Below are 22,318 nucleotides of genomic sequence, written 5' to 3'. Positions count from 1 at the left end.
TGGAACGTTTTGTCCCCAGTAGCTGAATCTTAAACAACAACAAGAGTCCCTTGTGTGTCTGGCTGTGGACGGTCGCCGACGCACTGCTCTCCTTCCTAAGAAACCAACAATTCCAATCATAAAATGCTTTTCGCTTCCTATTGGTTTTCAGTGAACGGCTTCTGGTATAAAATATATCGTAACGTCCCATTCAATTTTTGGCAAGGGCCGGTCTGAGCCCCTGACCGCCTTTAGCGACCTAGATACGGACTGGTTTCAGCTTAACCTGTCTTCAGTGACCTTGGTAGGGAACTCCTTCAGCTGTAGACGGGGCAAGTGAACCTAACCTACCTGAATTTAACATGATATATAATCTTCCTCTGTCACATCAAACTTGTAACCAAGTTATCCATCTTACCTGAAAGAGCATTAGCATTAAGGAAATTTAGATGAGTATTATCGTATCAGCTCCTATTTATATCCACTGGAACTCATTCATATATATATGCCCATTTGACTCTTTAATCACGAGATCCTTCACTAAAGCATCTCACCGGTGAGCAAGATGAGATCTAAGGGAGCTCTGTTGACGTATTCCTCCTCTCTACATCCTCCAAAACTCATTTACATTTACAACCAACATTCCCTATGATCAAGTTATCATTTATATTTCAAGGTAACCTTTCCACACCTCAACAATCCTGCATCCACACTAACGATGAACAGTCACGCAGACAGGCGCAAAGACAAATACAGACAGTAAACAAGAGAGAAATAAAAACAGTGACCAAAAGAGACGGATATACAGACGGTAACATGCATTCACCGATAGACAGAGAATCAAAGAGGCAGAGAAAAGACATTCAGCGATATACGATCGTGCAGACAAGAGATACAAAGGGACAGAAACATACATTCAGCGATACATAAAAAGCCATGCAGAAAGCAGTCAGTCAAGAAGAGACCGAAATGCAGACACAGAGAGATATACATCAATAGTCAGAGACACCGAGAGATATACAGCAATAGTCAGAGATACAGAGAGATATACACCAATAGTCAGAGATACAGAGAGATATACAGCAATAGTCAGAGACACAGAGAGATATACACCAATAGTCAGAGATACAGAGAGATATACAGCAATATTCAAAGACACAGAGAGATATACAGCAATAGTCAGAGACACAGAGAGATACAGCAATAGTCAGAGACACAGAGAGATATACATCAATAGTCAGAGACACAAAGAGATATACAGCAATAGTCACAGAGAGAGAGAGAGATACAGCAATAGTCACAGAGAGAGAGAGAGATATACAGCAATAGTCAGAGACACAGAGAGATACAGCAATAGTCACAGAGAGAGAGAGAGATATATACAGCAATAGTCACAGAGAGAGAGAGAGAGAGAGATATACAGCAATAGTCAGAGACACAGAGAGATACAGCAATAGTCACAGAGAGAGAGAGAGAGAGAGAGAGAGATACAGCAATAGTCACAGAGAGAGAGAGAGAGAGAGAGATATACAGCAATAGTCAGAGACACAGTGTGACGTTAAGTTGAAAGAATAGAGCAGTGGCTATTCTGACGAGTGTTATGCCAATCACATTAAATAAAAAAAGTAAAATAAACTAAATAAGACTGCTTCTGATCTCTTTACAGCGTGAGAGCTGCAGGTAAATTTCAAAAGAATGAAGAACTTTAAACATTTAATATAAGAAAAATGACATTAATAGCAAATAAAACAAATCCCATATTCTACTTGGCAATACACAATATAAAATGTAAAAGAAACATAAACACGTGACAGTTACATTAAGGGCAAAATAGAGGTGCAAAACAATACAATATTCAATAGCTGTATACATCTACAGAAGTGCATTCTGAGGTCAGGCCAATGGTAAGCTGCTTATATATGCGACCAGGCCTAGTGTAGATGGTGCTGATGTGCAGGTTACTATAGCCAGTAGTCTTAAACAAGCAGTTAAGCTGGTCGACCGGTGAGTGTAGCTGGGCCCCAGACACCAGGTGTCCAGGTGTCTTGGGTACTAGAGCGTGGGGGCGGGGGGTCATGGCTCACACCAGTCATGTCATTAATTACGTTATCGCCACATCTTCATATATAATATCTGATCATGGTAACCAAACTCTTGCCTCCTAACACTAGATACTCCTTGTTCCTCAACTACAAATAATAGTTCATTACTTATAATGCATCAAAGTCTCTCAAAGTAGTTAATATATATATAATATTTCAACTGCATTTGTTGACACTTTCTTTAAAAGAGAGAGAGAGAGAGAGAGAGAGAGAGAGAGAGAGAGAGAGAGAGAGAGAGAGAGAGAGAGAGAGAGAGAGAGAGAGAGAGAGACAGAGAGAGAGACAGAGAGAGAGACAGAGAGAGAGAGAGAGAGAGAGAGAGAGACAGAGAGAGAGACAGAGAGAGAGACAGAGAGAGAGACAGAGAGAGAGACAGAGAGAGAGACAGAGAGAGAGACAGAGAGAGAGACAGAGACAGAGACAGAGACAGAGACAGAGACAGAGACAGAGACAGAGACAGAGACAGAGACAGAGACAGACAGGCAAAAGGAGACATACCACTGTCTCCTCCCACACACAGTAGTCTCTGATTTCCAGCCTAAAAGCCAGGGCGTTCGCATGTGACGGTTAAATAGTGCTCTCTTAATCTGAGGACATTTAGAGGCTCTGGTCCCTCGACGCCCTGTGGACGTCTGGGGACTGGATCCTGAGAGTAAGGCTAGAGACGAGCAGTGTGTGGTGTGCCCAGCGATCCACACCACATGTGGTCTTCGTCACTCGGACATCCTGCCTGCTCTTCCTACGTACTCTTATATTGTCAATTAGGAATCAGTGTTTTGATGGTGGATGCCTCCAGGTTGTTCTCTTATGTTTGGGCAGACGGAGCAGGATGTTAGGGATCAGATTTTTACTACACATGTCCTCAGAAGCTTATGTTTATTGGTGTTATAGCTGCCGATGACTCCCTCCCACGCCACACGGTCAGTGCCAACTTTGGCGTTGAAATCGCCAAGGATGATCGGGTTGTCTGCCTTCGCTAGTGTGGCAATCAGTGCTTCCAGGTGTGGGTAGAATGTTTCTCAGGAATGTTCCAAATTCGTCATGGTTGGTGCGTCAACACGAATTACTGCCACTGGCTTTTACCCAGAAATAGGAAGCTTCAGCACAATCTGTAGGCCGTTGATGCCCTTTGGTAGAATGAAATGTGCATTCGCCAGACAGGTCTGAACAGCAAATCCATGTCCTGACTAGTGGCGCTCGTCTGTGTCCGCCCACTCAAGAAAAAGTTGTAAATAACTCCCGCTTCAGTCAGCTGTCCGACATCTGCCAGACAGATCTCACTTCCCAGTGCTACTTCGACCTTATAGTAAGCAAGCTCGCAGGCAATTAGGGCAGTTGTCTCTGTCTGTCAGATTCTGCACGATCCGTGAGTGTACACACTCCAAAAATGAGGGGGAACATTCCTTTTATTCTTTGTATTTCGACAAAAATGTAGGATTCCATACAGCTGCGGTAAGATGGTCAGGATATGTAAAGCAGGATTTTTTTAAGGCACCTTTCTAGCCCTTTCCTCTGACTACGGAGGTAAGCAGCGCTATCCTAAAAAAGATCTACTGGGTCACTCAGGAGGCTGCCAGAAACAATTGCTGCTTCTTGTCAATAGAAGACGACCATATGGCCTGAGCTGCCTAGGTGCAGATTTGTCACTGTGGCCGTCAGTTTTTCCACTCCTGCGTTTTTGCAGCTAGCCAATCGCTGGAGGACTTGTGGTGAAAGGATGAGTGAATGATGACATAGATGATTTACACGTGAATTTAATTAAATTGAGTCATGGAATATCAGCCTCACTCTCTCATGCAGGTTCCGTTTGGTCCAGAGGCAAGACATAAGTTAAGACAGCTGAACTGGTGCAGTGGATGACAAGGATACCCGTTCTATGTATTTTGCAGTGCTCTTCGCACTCGGCAAAGTTTTGTAGGAAATCGTCTTTCTGTTCGTTGGTCAACTGACTCTGCGCAGTGTGTAATTTTTAATCTTCACAAATGGTGGCGGACATGCCCAGAGCTCACAGAGTGTTTAAGACCCATCGGCTTCCCTCTCCTGGTTTAGCCGGTCAGTGAAATCATTGCCCGTGGTGTGGCCGTGGTGCTCGCTCTAGCTGCTAGCAGCCACACCTCTGAGCTGAGATTCAAGTGATTACCAAATGAGGACGAACTGCTATAAATTTAATAAGTTTAGATTAGAAAAATCCTTAAAAATGTTTGGAAATGGATTCTAGATATATATAATAAATTACCGGGTAACATAATATATGTAGGATTGCTTAACGCATAATATGTACATGTAGTATATGCGGGAATTTATTTCTGTATAAATATGAAAAAAGTTGCATGTCATGAGCCAAAACGCTATTTTAGTTAGCTCTTTTCAATATTCTTATTAAGGTTTAAAATCAGGTAATTTAATAATATTAACCAATCAGTCATCTGGTAATCAACTACACTTACTCAGGGCCAATCAATCTCTCCAGTTTCTACGGAACAATCCTTAACGTGACTGTGAACTTCTTTAAACCCATCTGGATGGTGGTGGAGGAGAGGGCAGCGGACGACAGCAAGGTCTCCCGCACCACGGGACGCGACTACATCATCCTGGAGACCATTGCTGGGCTCCTGAACTTCTCCTTCAGGGCCATCCCTCTCTCTGATAAGACTGAAGTAAGTGTTTTGATGTTGACTTTCACTTAATTCTACTTTCCAGTACAAACGCAGATGTAAATTAATTGTCTCAAAATGTGTATATATTTCTTGTTACGCGATGTATCAAATAATTATTCATAAATCTTAAAGACAGTTAATAATGTCACAGGCAGCAATATGATAGAGCGTATTTTGACCAGACCACACACTAGAAATTGAAGGGACGACGACGTTTCGGTCCGTCCTGGACCATTCTCAATCGACTTGAGAATGGTCCAGGACGGACCGAAACGTCGTCGTCCCTTCAATTTCTAGTGTGTGGTCTGGTCAACATACTTCAGCCACGTTATTGTGACTCATCGCCTGCATATGATAGAGCGTACTACTCCTGTTCAGTAGTGGCTCAACTGGCTCATACGACACTTTACCTCGTCTCACTCTCCGTTTTATAGTGAGCCTTTGCTAATTTGTATCCCCTTCTAACCTATCTTTGCAAGTATTGTCACAATCAACGAAACGCATCTCTTAGTATCAGGTAATAATACAAATGTAAAATGAACTTTGGAGAGCTAATATCTTTATCATAAGAGATAATGTCTGTTTGTCTGTCTGTCTGTCCAAAGTTGGAGGCCTGACATTTGGGCCTACTAGTCTCATCCAAATTGTTGTCCTGTCTATATATATTGAATTCGTTGGGGCTGACAGTCCCAAAGGGGGCATGTGAAGGCATAAACAACATTCGTCTCTTTCAAGTGGTTTTGTTTGGTGTCAGGGGAGTTCTTCAAGAGCAAGGTGGCAGTCTTCTTGCTCCTATAGTACATTATTAATTCAATCTTCTGGTTGGTATTAGTAGGGGGGTCACATTTCAACAAATAATGTTCTTCGGAACCCCTCTCCTCCGGTTTGGGAGCCTTGGAAAAGATGTTCCTGTAGAATATTTTAATAGTAAGGACCGATGGTGTACTGCTATCTCTTGTTGTTAAAGTCGCATGGAGGCTCACCTTCCTTGTGATGATCTGGACATATCCATTAGAGTACCTAATACCTAGAGTAGAGTACCTAGAGTACCTAGAGTAGCGCGCAGGACTCGTAATTCTGTGGCGCGGGTTCGATTCCCGCACGAGGCAGAAACAAATGGGCAAAGTTTCTTTCACCCTGAATGCCCCTGTTACCTAGCAGTAAATAGGTACCTGGGAGTTAGTCAGCTGTCACAGGCTGCTTCCTGGGGGTGGAGGCCTGGTCGAGGACCGGGCCGCGGGGACACTAAAGCCCCGAAATCATCTCAAGATAACCTCAAGATAACCTATTATTGGCCAGGACCTGCATTACTCTACCGAGTTCCTCGTCAACTTGCTTCCAACTGGAGCTGTGTTTAGTTTCCTCAGCGAATACTGCAGTGTTAAAGCCACCATTCCTTTCCTGACTGTTACATCTAGAAAAGGTATAATAGTCTTGGAATTCCTTCACTCTTCATCTCGTAAGTGAATCTTAGCACTAAACTTCGCTAGAATGCATCCTTAAGCCACAGCAAGTGCTAAATATCAGGTACCTGCAGGAACATGAAGTCGTCTTGGAATTTAGGTCCATGTCAACAAGGACTCTCTGTTCGGCAGGTCCCATGAAAAAAGTAGCAAATAGAACAACAAGGAGAGACCCCCATAGCAACACCGCCTACTTGCTCCTACATGCGCCCATCAGGACTCAGGAAGGACTCTTTGTAACATGCTTAGAGTAGCTTCCTGTGTGTGTTTCTGGGATGTCGAGAGGAATACAAACTGCATCACGATATCCGTCCATCATCATTCCAATGGTCTCATCCACGGGCACAGTCGTGAACAGCTACTCATCCACGGGTACAGTGGTGAACAGCGACTCATCCACGGGTACAGTGGTGAACAGATACTCATCCACGGGTACAGTGGTGAACAAATACTCATCCACGGGTACAGTGGTGAACAGCTACTCATCCACGGGTACAGTGGTGAACAGCTACTCATCCACGGGTACAGTGGTGAACAGCTACTCATCCACGGGTACAGTGGTGAACAGCTACTCATCCACGGGTACAGTGGTGAACAGCTACTCATCCACTGGTACAGTGGTGAACAGCTACTCATCCACGGGCACAGTCGTGAACAGCTACTCATCCACGGGCACAGTGGTGAACAGCGACTCATCCACGGGTACAGTGGTGAACAGATACTCATCCACGGGTACAGTGGTGAACAGCGACTCATCCACGGGTACAGTGGTGAACAGCGACTCATCCACGGGCACAGTGGTGAACAGCTACTCATCCACGGGTACAGTGGTGAACAGCTACTCATCCACGGGTACAGTGGTGAACAGCTACTCATCCACGGGTACAGTGGTGAACAGCTACTCATCCACGGGTACAGTGGTGAACAGCTACAGATCCACTCATCCACGGGTTCAGTGGTGAACAGCTACTCATCCACGGGTACAGTGGTGAACAGCTACTCATCCACGGGTACAGTGGTGAACAGCTACTCATCCACGGGTTCAGTGGTGAACAGCTACTCATCCACGGGTACAGTGGTGAACAGCGACTCATCCACGGATACAGTGGTGAACAGCTACTCATCCACGGGTACAGTGGTGAACATCGACTCATCCACGGGTACAGTGGTGAACAGCTACTCATCCACGGGTACAGTGGTGAACAGCTACTCATCCACTCATCCACGGGTTCAGTGGTGAACAGCTACTCATCCACGGGTACAGTGGTGAACAGCGACTCATCCACGGGTACAGTGGTGAGCAGCTACTCATCCACGGGTACAGTGGTGAACATCGACTCATCCACGGGTACAGTGGTGAACAGCTACTCATCCACGGGCACAGTGGTGAACAGCGACTCATCCACGGGTACAGTGGTGAACAGCTACTCATCCACGGGTACAGTGGTGAACGGCTACTCATCCACGGGTACAGTGGTGAACATCGACTCATCCACGGGTACAGTGGTGAACAGCTAGTCATCCACGGGTACAGTGGTGAACATCGACTCATCCACGGGTACATTGGTGAACAGCTACTTATCCACGGGTACACTGGTGAACAGCTACTCATCCACGGGTACAGTGGTGAACAGCTACTCATCCACGGGTACAGTGGTGAACATCGACTCATCCACGGGTACAGTGGTGAACAGCTACTCATCCACGGGTACAGTGGTGGACAGCGACTCATCCACGGGTACAGTGGTGAACAGCGACTCATCCACGGGTACAGTGGTGAACATCGACTCATCCACGGGTGCAGTGGTGAACAGCTACTCATCCACGGGTACAGTGGTGAACAGCTACTCATCCACGGGTACAGTGGTGAACAGCTACTCATCCACGGGTACAGTGGTGAACAGCGACTCATCCACGGGTACAGTGGTGAACAGCTACTCATCCATGGGCACAGTGGTGAACAGCGACTCATCCACGGGTACAGTGGTGAACAGCGACTCATCCACGGGCACAGTGGTGAACAGCGACTCATCCACGGGCACAGTGGTGAACAGCTACTCATCCACTCATCCACGGGTACAGTGGTGAACAGCTACTCATCCACTCATCCACGGGTTCAGTGGTGAACAGCGACTCATCCACGGACACAGTGGTGAACAGCTACTCATCCACGGGCAAAGTGGTGAACAGCTACTCATCCACTCATCCACGGGTACAGTGGTGAACAGCTACTCATCCACTCATCCACGGGTTCAGTGGTGAACAGCGACTCATCCACGGGTACAGTGGTGAACAGCGACTCATCCACGGCTACAGTGGTGAACAGTGACTCATCCACGGGCACAGTGGTGAACAGCGACTCAAGAGAGGTTCTCACTCCTCATGCCTGAGACTCCCGCAATAAGTCGACAAATTCCTTTGGAAACCTGAGGCTGAAGGCTTATATCGAGTTATTTTCTTATTTTTTATATATTATTTATTTATATATTCAAAAGTTGTTACATTCTTGTACAGCCACTAATACGCATAGTATTACGGGCAGGTCCTTAATCCTTTTTTTCCTCCCTGGAATACGACCTGCTAAATCGTTTAACAACCAAGGAACACATTCACAGCAGGGTAAACAGAAGCTACAGTTAAGGACTGGCACCTGGTCAATCCTCCCCGGCCAGGATACGAACCCAGGCCATAGTGCTTGCGAAGCGCCGGGTGAGTGCTTTACCACAACACCACGAGGACTTAACTAGTAAAGAGTTCAGTTACTTAGGTAGACCGTACATGGGCACAGACATCTGGCTGATGATGGGTCGAAGTGGGTTTCCAGGTGTGTCGGGTCTTGACAGTCCCATATGCATATCCAGCTTTGTACTCTCCAGTAGCTTATGGCAAGCGAAGTCCAGGGGCCAGATTCTCGAAAGCACTTACGCAAGCACTTACGAACCTGTACATCTTTTCTTAATCTTTGGCGGCTTTGTTTACAATTATTAAACAGTTAATGAGCTCCGAAGCACCAGGAGGCTATTTATAACAATAACAACAGTTGATTGGCAAGTTTTTATGCTTGTAAACTGTTTAATAAATGTAAACAAAGCCACCAAAGATTGAGAAAAGATGTACACGTTCGTAAGTGCTTTCGTGAATCTGGCCCCAGATATTTTGGCGTGAATAGAGTCAATCAACCTTTCTTTGCTTTCAGCAAAGCAGCTGTGTCCCTAATGATCCTTTAAGGCTTAGTTTGATCAGAGAGGATGAGGTTCATTTTCTTCATATATTCATCCTTTATGAGGATAATCAGTAAGGACCTATTAATTAATTATTAAAGAATATTTAGTCTTTATACATACCCAGACCATCACCAGAGATATACTCACAAGCAACACTAAGAAAGTCTACAGATTCAGCACCAACACAAGACAGGACACGGGCGAGACAACAAGCCCACCAGGCCATGCATCAGTAGCCGACTACCACCGCCTTACACAGCCAACTTCCAGAATACGACCGAACACACACCATACTGAACCAGCCATCACGGAAACATAAGAGTGATACAGTGGACCGATAAGTGAGGTGCTTCACCTTCATCTCATCACCTTTACCTCATCCCATTCACTTCATCACCTTCGCCTCATGCTCGGGTACATATCATGCAGAAAGACACTTTGTAATTGAAAAGGCAGACTCAAGCAAAAACAGCAACTACTCTACCTGTAGTACAGTTCAAAATACATCCAAGTTTATCATAGATTAAGGAGCAAATCAAGAAGAAAATACTCCCAACTATCTTAAGTCGCCACACAGCCAAAGTAGCGCAAGGAAGATCCACTGCGATATGGTACGAACATGCCACTAGGTACTACTCTTTCAAGCCTGACAAAAAGATATCCAGAGACATTGCAGTAGCCATACACAGACTCAGACTTGGTTTCAGGTGCTGCTGGGAGGTAATAAACCCAATAGGTAAAGAGTGTTATATCCGTGGAACAGAAGTAGAGGCGCCACTATTGCACTACTTATTGGAATGTGTGGCAACTTGAGCCCTGCGCATCAAACTCAACATTAATCCAACGACAGCAGCTGCATTAGATGGACATTCCACAGCGACTATAGTGATAGAAAAGTAGTTACAGAATGGGAAACACTAGTGAACATTCTACATCCGAAACTAAGATAATGTTATTAAAACAAGACTAAGACCAGTGCGCTAAAACAGATGCGAAAAAAAATAAGGGAAATAGGAGGACACTCCGCCTCCATTTATAACTTTGACCCAAATATCAGAGCAACAAGGTTATCACGAATAACCAAACTCAATTACGGGCTCACTATAGCCCGTGATATATATATATATATATATTAGTATATTTTGGTAGCAGTCTTTCCTGTAGACATATATTATTAAATATGACCGAAAAAGTAAGATTAATAATTCTAACACGAATTTTCTCAATCTTTCGTACATTACGCTTCACTGTTGGAGGTAAATCAAAAATCAATTCTCCAAAATTCATTTTTATTTCTAGTCTGACGCGACACGGGCGCGTTTCGTAAAACTTATTACATTTTCAAAGACTTTAGTTCACAAATACACAACTGAATAGAACTTACGTATCTCCGATTTTATATCTACATTTGAGTGAGGTGGAAGGGGTGATGTGGCATTAACACAAGACAGAACAAAATGTGGTATTAATAGGGTATTAATTTCATCAACACAAGACAGAACAAGAGTATTAATAGGGTATTAATTTCATCAACACAAGACAGAACACGAAGCAATGGATATTGAATAGAAGTGTTTGTAGAAAGCCTATTGGTCCATATTTCTTGATGCTTCTATATTGGAGCGGAGTCTTGAGGTGGGTAGAATATAGTTGTGCAATAATTGGCTGTTGATTGCTGGTGTTGACTTCTTGATGTGTAGTGCCTCGCAAACGTCAAGCCGCCTGCTATCGCTGTATCTATCGATGATTTCTGTGTTGTTTACTAGGATTTCTCTGGCGATGGTTTGGTTGTGGGAAGAGATTATATGTTCCTTAATGGAGCCCTGTTGCTTATGCATCGTTAAACGCCTAGAAAGAGATGTTGTTGTCTTGCCTATATACTGGGTTTTTTGGAGCTTACAGTCCCCAAGTGGGCATTTGAAGGCATAGACGACGTTAGTCTCTTTTAAAGCATTCTGTTTTGTGTCTGGAGAGTTTCTCATGAGTAGGCTGGCCGTTTTTCTGGTTTTATAGTAAATCGTCAGTTGTATCCTCTGATTTTTGTCTGTAGGGATAACGTTTCTATTAACAATATCTTTCAGGACCCTTTCCTCCATTTTATGAGCTGTGGAAAAGAAGTTCCTGTAAAATAGTCTAATAGGGGGTATAGGTGTTGTGTTAGTTGTCTCTTCAGAGGTTGCATGGCTTTTCACTTTCCTTCTTATGATGTCTTCGACGAAACCATTGGAGAAGCCGTTATTGACTAGGACCTGCCTTACCCTACAGAGTTCTATGGCAATTCCACGACCAAGAGATGGCTTCCTGAACCTTGCAGGAATTAACCTCACTGAGGACCAAGTCACTCTCCTAAATCTGGGCATAAACTGTCATGTTATGTCCAGACCGAGTGAAATGGCCCGGAAAGTAGAGTTGGAAATTCTGTTGGACGACATATTCGACCTCGAGACACAAAAGAAGGTCACTACCAAAGATACCTTACAAGCAGAACTTATTGCAGAAGGAGGAAAGAATCGAGGCAACTACAGAAGCACCATACTGTCCCCCGAGCTTAAAGCGGCAGCTAAAAGCCTTCGTGAGAACAAGGAGATAGTTGTCAGGAGAGGTGACAAGTCGCCAATATATGTCATTCTTAAAAAAGACGAATATCTGGCGAAAATGAACATCATACTCTCTGACCAAACTAAGTTCCAAAGGGTAACGAAGGACACTACAGCCGAATTAAAAGCAAAGGTCAACAAACTGATCGAAACTGTGAACGCCAAGAAATCCGGAATCCACCTGCCAAAGATCATTGGGGAATATAAACCTGGATATGCGTATGGAAATGTCAAGACGCACAAGCCTGGAAACCCACTTCGGCCAATCATTAGCCAGATACCCACACCCACGTACAGACTGGCGAAGCGACTCAACGGCCTGCTGACTCCTTATGTTCCTTGCGCCTTCAGCCTGAAGTCTCCAAAGGAATTTGTTGACTTACTGCGGGGCACACGGGCCACAGGGATAAGAGCCTCGTTGGACGTAGAATCGCTGTTTACCAACGTACCAGTGGACGAGACAATCGGAATGATAGCTGACAGAGTGTATCGTGATCCAGCCTGTACTTCTCTTGACATACCAGAGAATATTCTGAGGAAACTACTCCAAGCTTGTACTAAAGAGGCACCCTTCTTGAGCCCGGATGGGCACATGTATAAGCAAGTAGATGGGGTCGCCATGGGTTCTCCCCTAGGTGTCCTGTTTGCAAACTTCTACATGGGTACCATCGAGCAAAAAGTCTTAGTCGACATGAACTTGAAACCGGCCATATACTGCAGGTATATTGACGACATTTTTACACAGGTACCTGATGTCAGACATCTGCAGGAGCTGAAGGAGGCATTTGAGCAGAGTTCCGTGCTGCGTTTCACTTACGAGATGGAAAAGGATGGGAAGCTGCCCTTTCTAGATGTAACAGTCATGGAAAAGGGCGGAGGTTTCCACACTGCAGTCTACACTAAGGAAACAAACATAGGAATGTGCTTAAATGCCAACAGCGACTGCCCAGACAGGTACAAGAGGAGTGTTGTTAACGCATATGTCGACCGTGCTCTCAGCCACAGCTCAGAATGGAAGCAAGTCGACGAAGAACTCTGTAAGGTAAGGCAGGTCCTAGTCAATAACGGCTTCTCCAATGGTTTCGTCGAAGACATCATAAGAAGGAAAGTGAAAAGCCATGCAACCTCTGAAGAGACAACTAACACAACACCTATACCCCCTATTAGACTATTTTACAGGAACTTCTTTTCCACAGCTCATAAGACGGAGGAAAGGGTCCTGAAAGATATTGTTAATAGAAACGTTATCCCTACAGACAAAAATCAGAGGATACAACTGACGATTTACTATAAAACCAGAAAAACGGCCAGCCTACTCATGAGAAACTCTCCAGACACAAAACAGAACGCTTTAAAAGAGACTAACGTCGTCTATGCCTTCAAATGCCCACTTGGGGACTGTAAGCTCCAAAAAACCCAGTATATAGGCAAGACAACAACATCTCTTTCTAGGCGTTTAACGATGCATAAGCAACAGGGCTCCATTAAGGAACATATAATCTCTTCCCACAACCAAACCATCGCCAGAGAAATCCTAGTAAACAACACAGAAATCATCGATAGATACAGCGATAGCAGGCGGCTTGACGTTTGCGAGGCACTACACATCAAGAAGTCAACACCAGCAATCAACAGCCAATTATTGCACAACTATATTCTACCCACCTCAAGACTCAAGACTCCGCTCCAATATAGAAGCATCAAGAAATATGGACCAATAGGCTTTCTACAAACACTTCTATTCAATATCCATTGCTTCGTGTTCTGTCTTGTGTTGATGAAATTAATACCCTATTAATACTCTTGTTCTGTCTTGTGTTGATGAAATTAATACCCTATTAATACCACATTTTGTTCTGTCTTGTGTTAATGCCACATCACCCCTTCCACCTCACTCAAATGTAGATATAAAATCGGAGATACGTAAGTTCTATTCAGTTGTGTATTTGTGAACTAAAGTCTTTGAAAATGTAATAAGTTTTACGAAACGCGCCCGTGTCGCGTCAGACTAGAAATAAAAATGAATTTTGGAGAATTGATTTTTGATTTACCTCCAACAGTGAAGCGTAATGTACGAAAGATTGAGAAAATTCGTGTTAGAATTATTAATCTTACTTTTTCGGTCATGTTTAATAATATATGTATATATATATATATATATATATATATATATATATATATATATATATATATATATATATATATATATATATATATATATATATATATATATATATATATATACATGTATACATATATATATATATAAATATGTAAATATGTAACTATGTATATATATATATATGTCGTACCTAATAGCCAGAACGCACTTCTCAGCCAACTATGCATGGCATTGTGTTGTGGGGGCCCTCTCAACCTCGTGGCCCCAACCCAGGGAACCAGGGGTATTCTCTTGCACCATCGGTCTGTGTCAGGTTCGGTTAAAGGCAGTGTGTCCTGTGGAGGCAGGAATGTACTAGATGATCCTTAAGTGACTTTCCTCGTCTCCAGGCCAGCATTGGAGGTGTTTGGGCAAACCTAGGCCAGGAAGGGTGGTCCCCATAGGTGTTTCTCAGCCAGTTCCAGATGTCAGTCAGGGCATTTTGGAGAGGGCTTGCTAGGCCGTTAAAATACAGCGATGGGAGGATCCATCTCGACTGAGGGTCTGGAGTGGGGGCCTGTATGAGGAGCTCTGACCTCGTCTTCAGGTCTAGTTTGTTTTTAGCCGTTGCTATTACTCGTTCTGGGTATCCTCTGGCTGAGAACATGTCCCAGAGGTCTAGAAGTTGAGTAGCAAGTGTGTCTTCAAGGCTGTTTATCCTCTTCAAACGTAGACCTAAGGAGTTGGGTAGGGAGTTCTTCAAGGAGGAGGGGTGACTGGAGTCGTATCGTAGATACGTGTGCAGGTTCGTGGGCTTGTAGTAGGCCATCGTGTGAAGGAGCCTGTCCTCACTGCCGATGAACACTGTCGTATCCAGGAAGTTTATCTCTGTTTTACTCTGCTCCAAGGTGAACTTCAGATTTTCGTGGGCTGTATTTGTCCAGGCGTAGAAAGACTGGAGGAGTGAACCACCCCACCACCGGCACTCGGATAGTAATCTTGGGCATAGCATTTTACCAAATCACCTCATTCTTTGGGGCACACGTGAGGAACACAAATGCGAACAAGCCTGAATGGTCCCCAGGACAATATGCAACTGAAAACTCATTCAGGCTTGTTCGCATTTGTGTTCCTCACGTGTGCCCCAAAGAATGAGGTGATTTGGTAAAATGCTATGCCCAAGATTACTATCCGAGTGCCGGCGGTGGGGTGGTTCAAATAGCCTCGGCTATCACCTCATTTTGTCCGGTCGTGATGGTCAAGTGGATTAAGGCGTCTTGTACATACCAGTTGCGTTGCTCCTGGGAGTATGGGTTCGAGTCACTTCTGGGGTGTGAGTTTTCAGTTGCATATTGTCCTGGGGACCATTCAGGCTTGTTCGCATTTGTGTTCCCCACGTGTGCCCCAAAGAATGAGGTGATTTGGTAAAATGCTATGCCCAAGATTACTATCTGAGTGCCGGCGGTGGGGTGGTTCAAATAGCCTCGGCTATCACCTCATTTTGTCCGGTCGTGATGGACACGTGGATTAAGGCGTCTTGTACATAACAGTTGCGTTGCTCCTGGGAGTATGGGTTCGAGTCACTTCTGGGGTGTGAGTTTTCAGTTGCATATTGTCCTGGGGACCATTCAGGCTTGTTCGCATTTGTGTTCCTCACGTGTGCCCCAAAGAATGAGGTGATTTGGTAAAATGCTATGCCCAAGATTGCTATCCGAGTGCCGGCGGTGGGTTGGTTCAAATATCCTCGGCTATCACCTCATTTTGTCCGGTCGTGATGGTCAAGTGGATTAAGGCGTCTTGTACATACCAGTTGCGTTGCTCCTGGGAGTATGGGTTCGAGTCACTTCTGGGGTGTGAGTTTTCAGTTGCATATTGTCCTGGGGACCATTCAGGCTTGTTCGCATTTGTGTTCCTCACGTGTGCCCCAAAGAATGAGGTGATTTAGTAAAATGCTATGCCCAAGATTACTATCCGAGTGCCGGCGGTGGGGTGGTTCAAATAGCCTCGGCTATCACCTCATTTTGTCCGGTCGTGATGGTCAAGTGGATTAAGGCGTCTTGTACATACCAGTTGCGTTGCTCCTGGGAGTATGGGTTCGAGTCACTTCTGGGGTGTGAGTTTTCAGTTGCATATTGTCCTGGGGACCATTCAGGCTTGTTCGCATTTGTGTTCCTCACGTGTGCCCCAAAGAATGAGGTGATTTGGTAAAATGCTATGCCCAAGATTACTATCCGAGTGCCGGCGGTGGGTTGGTTCAAATAGCCTCGGCTATCACCTCATTTTGTCCGGTCGTGATGGTCAAGTGGATTAAGGAGTCTTGTACATACCAGTTGCGTTGCTCCTGGGAGTATGGGTTCGAGTCACTTCTGGGGTGTGAGTTTTCAGTTGCATATTGTCCTGGGGACCATTCAGGCTTGTTCGCATTTGTGTTCCTCACGTGTGCCCCAAAGAATGAGGTGATTTGGTAAAATGCTATGCCCAAGATTACTATCCGAGTGCCGGCGGTGTTTAATCTTTGATGTTTAATCTAATCTTTTTAATTAATCTTTGTGTTTAGATAGGAGATGCCTCGTATGGGCCAATAAGCCTTCTGCAGCCCCTATGTTTATCACTTATGTATCCCCCCATGTTTTCACCTTCATTGTATTATCACCTGACCTAATGCGGGTATAAAATCAACTAGTATTGTAAGATCTGTTCACTTGAGAATGAACCATGGAGGTTCGAAACGTCGTGCAAATTATACAAATAAGTGTAATACACTCTATAGTAAATCACTTCTTTTCTTCACCTTAAAAGTACGAAAATGAGTTTTGGAGAACTCCTATTTCAATTAAGCCCTGATGCTAAGAAAATAGTTAGAGGGATAGAAGCCCTAAACCAGAAAATAATAAATACAGAATATGCGGTCATATTCAATGAAACATGTTTGAAAGAAAACCTGCTGCCAGTATACACCAATATATATATATATATATATATATATATATATATATATATATATATATATATATATATATATATATATATATATATATATATATATATATATATATATATATATATATATATATATTTGTATATAGGGAAGGGAGTACCACCTCTGGCTGGAAGAAGGGGGACCCATAGCCTCGGAGGAAACCACACATAACGCATTGGAGGGAATGTAGGTCCCCTCCAATACAGTTTCTGTGTGCTTTTCTCCTACCACCCCCTTCCTTTTTTTTTTTTGCTTTATTGTGTATATAAAGGTTACAAAACATACAAGACAAATGCCTAAAGGTTATGGATCTCTTGAAGCTCCTCCGCTTCCGGACAGGAACCGAGGACGCAGCAGGCATTTCCCCTCTGGATCGCCACGCTGAGACGCTGAAACAAAAAACTGGAAGCCCTTGGGTCTCTGGTGACGTGAATGAGCTTGGAACCCAATTCCTTGAGAAATCCCAAGGCACTCTTGCCCCAGGGGCCATGCGTCTCAGACGCTATGGGAACAAAGAGGTATTGACCTTCCAGTCGCCTGTACTTGAGTGATTTTGCTGTTTCCCTGTGGTTGGACGCCCCACCTGCTTGATCAGCTCTGAAGTGTACATAGGTGTCAGCCAGGGTGGATACACATGTGTAGTCCCACACCACCTGTCTACCCTCCTTCCATGAGTATATGGTGATGCCATCAGGGCGAAGTGCGGGGAAATCCGGGTTTTGGACCCCTAGGATGCGAGGTTCTCTCTCCGCTGGGCACCTAGCTGAGACGAGGCTTCTCTTGATAATGTCATTGACCTCGTTGTGTCTTGCATGCCAGCCCTTTGTGCTTCCGCAATGCAACCCATGCAGTCTGTATTGGTCTGTTTCCACCTTGTTGCAAATACACTTGTATTCAGTGTGTATTGGGGCACCAAGGCAGAGGGCCACTGCTACACGAAGGGATTCTGGATCTAGGCACGTGCCCATTGCTGACATGGGAACTGCCAGGAGGAAGTCTCCTGCATGGGGGGGCAGGCACTGCTCTGAGGCGGGCTTTCTCCTTGTCTGATGTTGCGGCGCTGAGCATGGCATCAGCTACTTTTTCCACTAGAGGGTGGTCCCAGCCGGACTGTTTGTGTTGTTTTGTTGGCTCTATAATAGTTGCTGGGGCTGTAAGAACATCCCACTGATTTGAACATTCAGTGAAAGCAGGATCGTGTATTCCTGCTGAATCTCTCAGGGTTGCATGTAAGATATCTCTGACGAGGTCGTGCGATGCATGGGAGGAGGAAAGGAAGGCTGGTAGACACCAAGGCCATCGAGTTTTACAGGAAGGGTTGCTGGCTCCCACTGAGAGTCGTCCAATGGCAGGTTCAGGATTTTCACCAGCATGGACCTCAGAAGGGGGTCATACACATTTAACTTAGGGCTGCTGTAGGATGGAGAACATCTCAGAAAGTAGGTCAACTTAGGGAGAGACAGGCATCTTGTGAAGAGAAAGAGAGCATCATATGCATCAATCTTGTCAATCCTGTCCAGTATTCTCTTTAGATCAGTGATTTTTGCATCCAGGACCTCCTCGATTGCTCGTGGGCCAATGGGGGCACCCAGGAGAGTGCAGTCCGGTGGCTCGACAACGAGAATGTCTGGAAGAACATTTTGTATTTGTCCAGTGATGTCTGGGTTGCGGGAGATTATTTCACATTTGGATGCATTGAAAATGAGTCCTAAGGCTGCTCCCTGCTCCTGGATTTTCCTTATATCCTCCAAAATGGTTTCCGGGGTTCCAGCGAGAGTGCCATCATCCAGGTACCAGATGTTTAGCTCGCTTGTCAGACTATCAGCGACCTCTTTGATAGCTAAGCAGAAAAGGAGGGGGGTTAAGGGGTCACCTTGTTATATATATATATATATGTCGTACCTAGTAGCCAGAACGCACTTCTCAGCCTACTATGCAAGGCCCGATTTGCCTAATAAGCCAAGTTTTCCTGAATTAATATATTTTCTCAAATTCTTTTCTTATGAAATGATAAAGCTACCCATTTCATTATGTGTGAGGTCAATTTTGTTTTATTGTAGTTAAAATTAACGTAGATATATAACCGAACCTAACCAACCCTACCTAACCTAACGTAACCTATCTTTATACGTTAGGTTGGGTTAGGTAGCCGAGAAAGGTAGGTTAGGTTAAGTAGGTAAGGTAGTCGAAAAAACATTAATTCATGAAAACTTGGCTTATTAGGCAAATCGGGCCTTGCATAGTAGGCTGAAAAGTGCGTTCTGGCTACTAGGTACGACATATATATATATATATATATATATATATATATATATATATATATATATATATATATATATATATATATATATATGAATATGGATTGCATGGCCTGCACTGTGGAAAATCTGGTGGTTGGCACACTAGACACGACGAAGTCAATGACATCATTAAAAGAAGCCTTGCCTCTGCGCAGTGTCCAGCAGAGAGAGAGCCCCGCAACCTACTGGACCGTGACTCTGTTAGCTTTGCCGGCCGACCAGACGGAATCACACTGCGACCGTGGAAGGGTAGCAGACAGTTGGCATGGTACTATACTTGTGTATCTACCCTGGCAACCACATACATCAACCTCTCTGCCGGCACAGCAGGAGCCGCGGCAACACGCAGAGAAAGAGACAAGTCAGGCAAGTACAGGCAATTAGATCATCGGTACAACTTCGTTCCAATAGGGTCTGAGACCCTAGGCCCATGGGGAGAGAGTGCAAGAAGGTTTCTCAAGGATCTTGGTTCCAAGCTCATTGACACCACAAGAGACCCTAGAGCAGCAAGTTTTCTCTTTCAGCGCCTCAGTGTCGCGATCCAGGGGGGGAATGCTCGCTGCATCCTCGGTTCCTGCCCGGCGTCGGAGGAGTTCGAGGAAATCTACAGCCTCTAGGAAGCGAACTTTTTTTGTGTCCTCTTAATGTTAATTATTTGTATAAAATCAGATATGTAACTGTATAACCTTGCATAATTAAGCGTACACAATAAAAAATAGGGGGGGGGGGTGGTAGGAGAAGCGAACACTCTTACGTATTCAGAGTTAAATGGCAAGTTTTTCCCTGAATGCTCTGTGTTCCCTTCTCTGAGGCTGTGGGTCCCTATAATTGCACCAGAGGTGGTACCCCCCCTCTCTCTCTCTCTCTCTATATATATATATATATATATATATATATATATATATATATATATATATATATATATATATATATATATATATGTCGTACCTAGTAGCCAGAACGCACTTCTCAGCCTACTATGCAAGGCCCGATTTGCCTAATAAGCCAAGTTTTCATGAATTAATTGTTTTTCAACTACCTAACCTAACCTAACCTAACTTTTTCGGCTACCTAACATAACCTAACCTATAAAGATAGGTTAGGTTAGGTTAGGTAGGGTTGGTTAGGTTCGGTCATATATCTACGTTAATTTTAACTCCAATAAAAAAAAATTGACCTCATATATAATGAAATGGGTAGCTTTATCATTTCATAAGAAAAAAATTAGAGAAAATATATTAATTCAGGAAAACTTGGCTTATTAGGCAAATCGGGCCTCGAATAGTAGGCTGAGAAGTGCGTTCTGGCTACTAGGTACGACATATATATATAGACATATATATATATATATATATATATGACAATGTCAGACCACGGAGGAAAAATGAAACAGGAAATTTCCTTAAGTACTTTCGTATATTAAATACATCTTCAGAAGGTGAAGATGTATATAATATACGAAGACCTTCTGAAGATGTATTTAATATACGAAAGTACTTAAGGAAATTTCCTGTTTCATTTTTCCTCCGTGGTCTGACATTGTCACATTCTTATTCACGTGTTTATTTTCGTGATATACACACATATATATATATATATATATATATATATATATATATATATATATATATATATATATATATATATATATATATATATATATATACAATATATTCTACTTTCTACTAGTCTACATTCAAGTGTAGTCTAGAACAGACACTTGCGAGATACTGTACCGACGCTCAGTGCGCTCAACTCACACCAAAGTATCACCTGCATACATCTGTATACTCGACCAAATATATATATTCTCTTAGTGTCTGTGTTTATTGTCACCATACTTTACGTAACAATAGAACCGTTACATTGGTCTGATCGTCCGTTTGATGAGATAGCCCGCATTGTGCTTATGAAAAACATCGATTAACTTAAAATAGAAGTTCGATAATGCTTTAAAGTGGTGGATAACTGTAAATATGCTTTTCTCCAAGCCATTCCGCCTGAGTGGAACCGTTGTATGATGGATTAATGTTATACTAGTTTGAGGTCTGCCTGCAGAAAGGTGAGTACTAAACTTGATTTTAAATTGAAGAGATTTATTCAACAAAATGACTGGAGTAAACACTCCAACCGGGATTTTATTATCAACCTCTCGGATAGACAACTTGATAACAACACGATTACTGCATTAGGATATGGACTGAGCTTTGCCACATTTTAATGGAACAGTAAATTTTGTAGATATTGTCAAAGGTTTCAGTAATCTCGAAAAGTATAGTGATGTCTCTGTTGAAGATATTAATGAGTGTAAGGGTATGATGTATGGCGTTTTACTTAACAATTCTGTTCCTAATTGTCCAAGTCGATTTGTTCATGCGTTCAGAAATCTAAAAAATGATAATTCATTACATATTACCAAGGCTAAGTCAAATGCAGTAGTTATTATGAATAAGGATGACTATGTCCGGAAAATGGAGTTACTCTTGGAAGACAGGGATACTTATCTATTGATTAACAGAGATCCTACTGAAAAATTGATTACACATGTTAACAAAACTCTCAGAACTGTGTGCAAAGGCGATAAAGAGCTAATTTCTAGGCTAACAAGTCGATCTCCCTCTCTACCTTACATGTATGGTCTTGTTAAAACCCATAATCGAAATAATCCGGCAAGACCGATTATTAGTTCAGTTGGTTCGGCGGCTTATAAACTCTCTAAGTGGTTGGTCAAAGTTTTGTCCCCTATCGTTGGTACTATTTCCAACTCACACTTAACTAACAATGTAGACTTAGTTAATAAGCTATCCACACTGAATTTAAAATTTGATTTAAAGTAGTAAGTTTTGACGTGACTGCTTTATTCACTAAAGTACCTGTTGATGATTGTTAGAATTCCTACGTAAGGAACTGCCCAA

At 43.5% G+C, this 22,318-nt stretch overlaps 1 protein-coding gene across 1 annotated transcript in view; it reads left to right on the top strand.

The window, feature by feature from the left end:
* Nucleotides 1-22,318, top strand: part of LOC123772737 (ionotropic receptor 93a-like) — a 96,019-nt gene that overhangs the window by 328 nt on the left and 73,373 nt on the right. Inside the window, exon 2 of the mRNA XM_069303688.1 lies at nt 4,552-4,738. Within this exon, the coding sequence (XP_069159789.1) occupies nt 4,604-4,738 (135 nt within the window). The 5' untranslated portion in view covers nt 4,552-4,603. The remainder of the gene's footprint in view (nt 1-4,551; nt 4,739-22,318) is intronic.

The sequence above is a fragment of the Procambarus clarkii genome, chromosome 50, assembly GCF_040958095.1.
Source record: "Procambarus clarkii isolate CNS0578487 chromosome 50, FALCON_Pclarkii_2.0, whole genome shotgun sequence".
Lineage (NCBI taxonomy): Eukaryota > Metazoa > Arthropoda > Malacostraca > Decapoda > Cambaridae > Procambarus > Procambarus clarkii.
The sequence above is the reverse complement of the archived record's forward strand: the minus strand, read 5'-3'. Positions and strand labels throughout refer to the sequence as shown.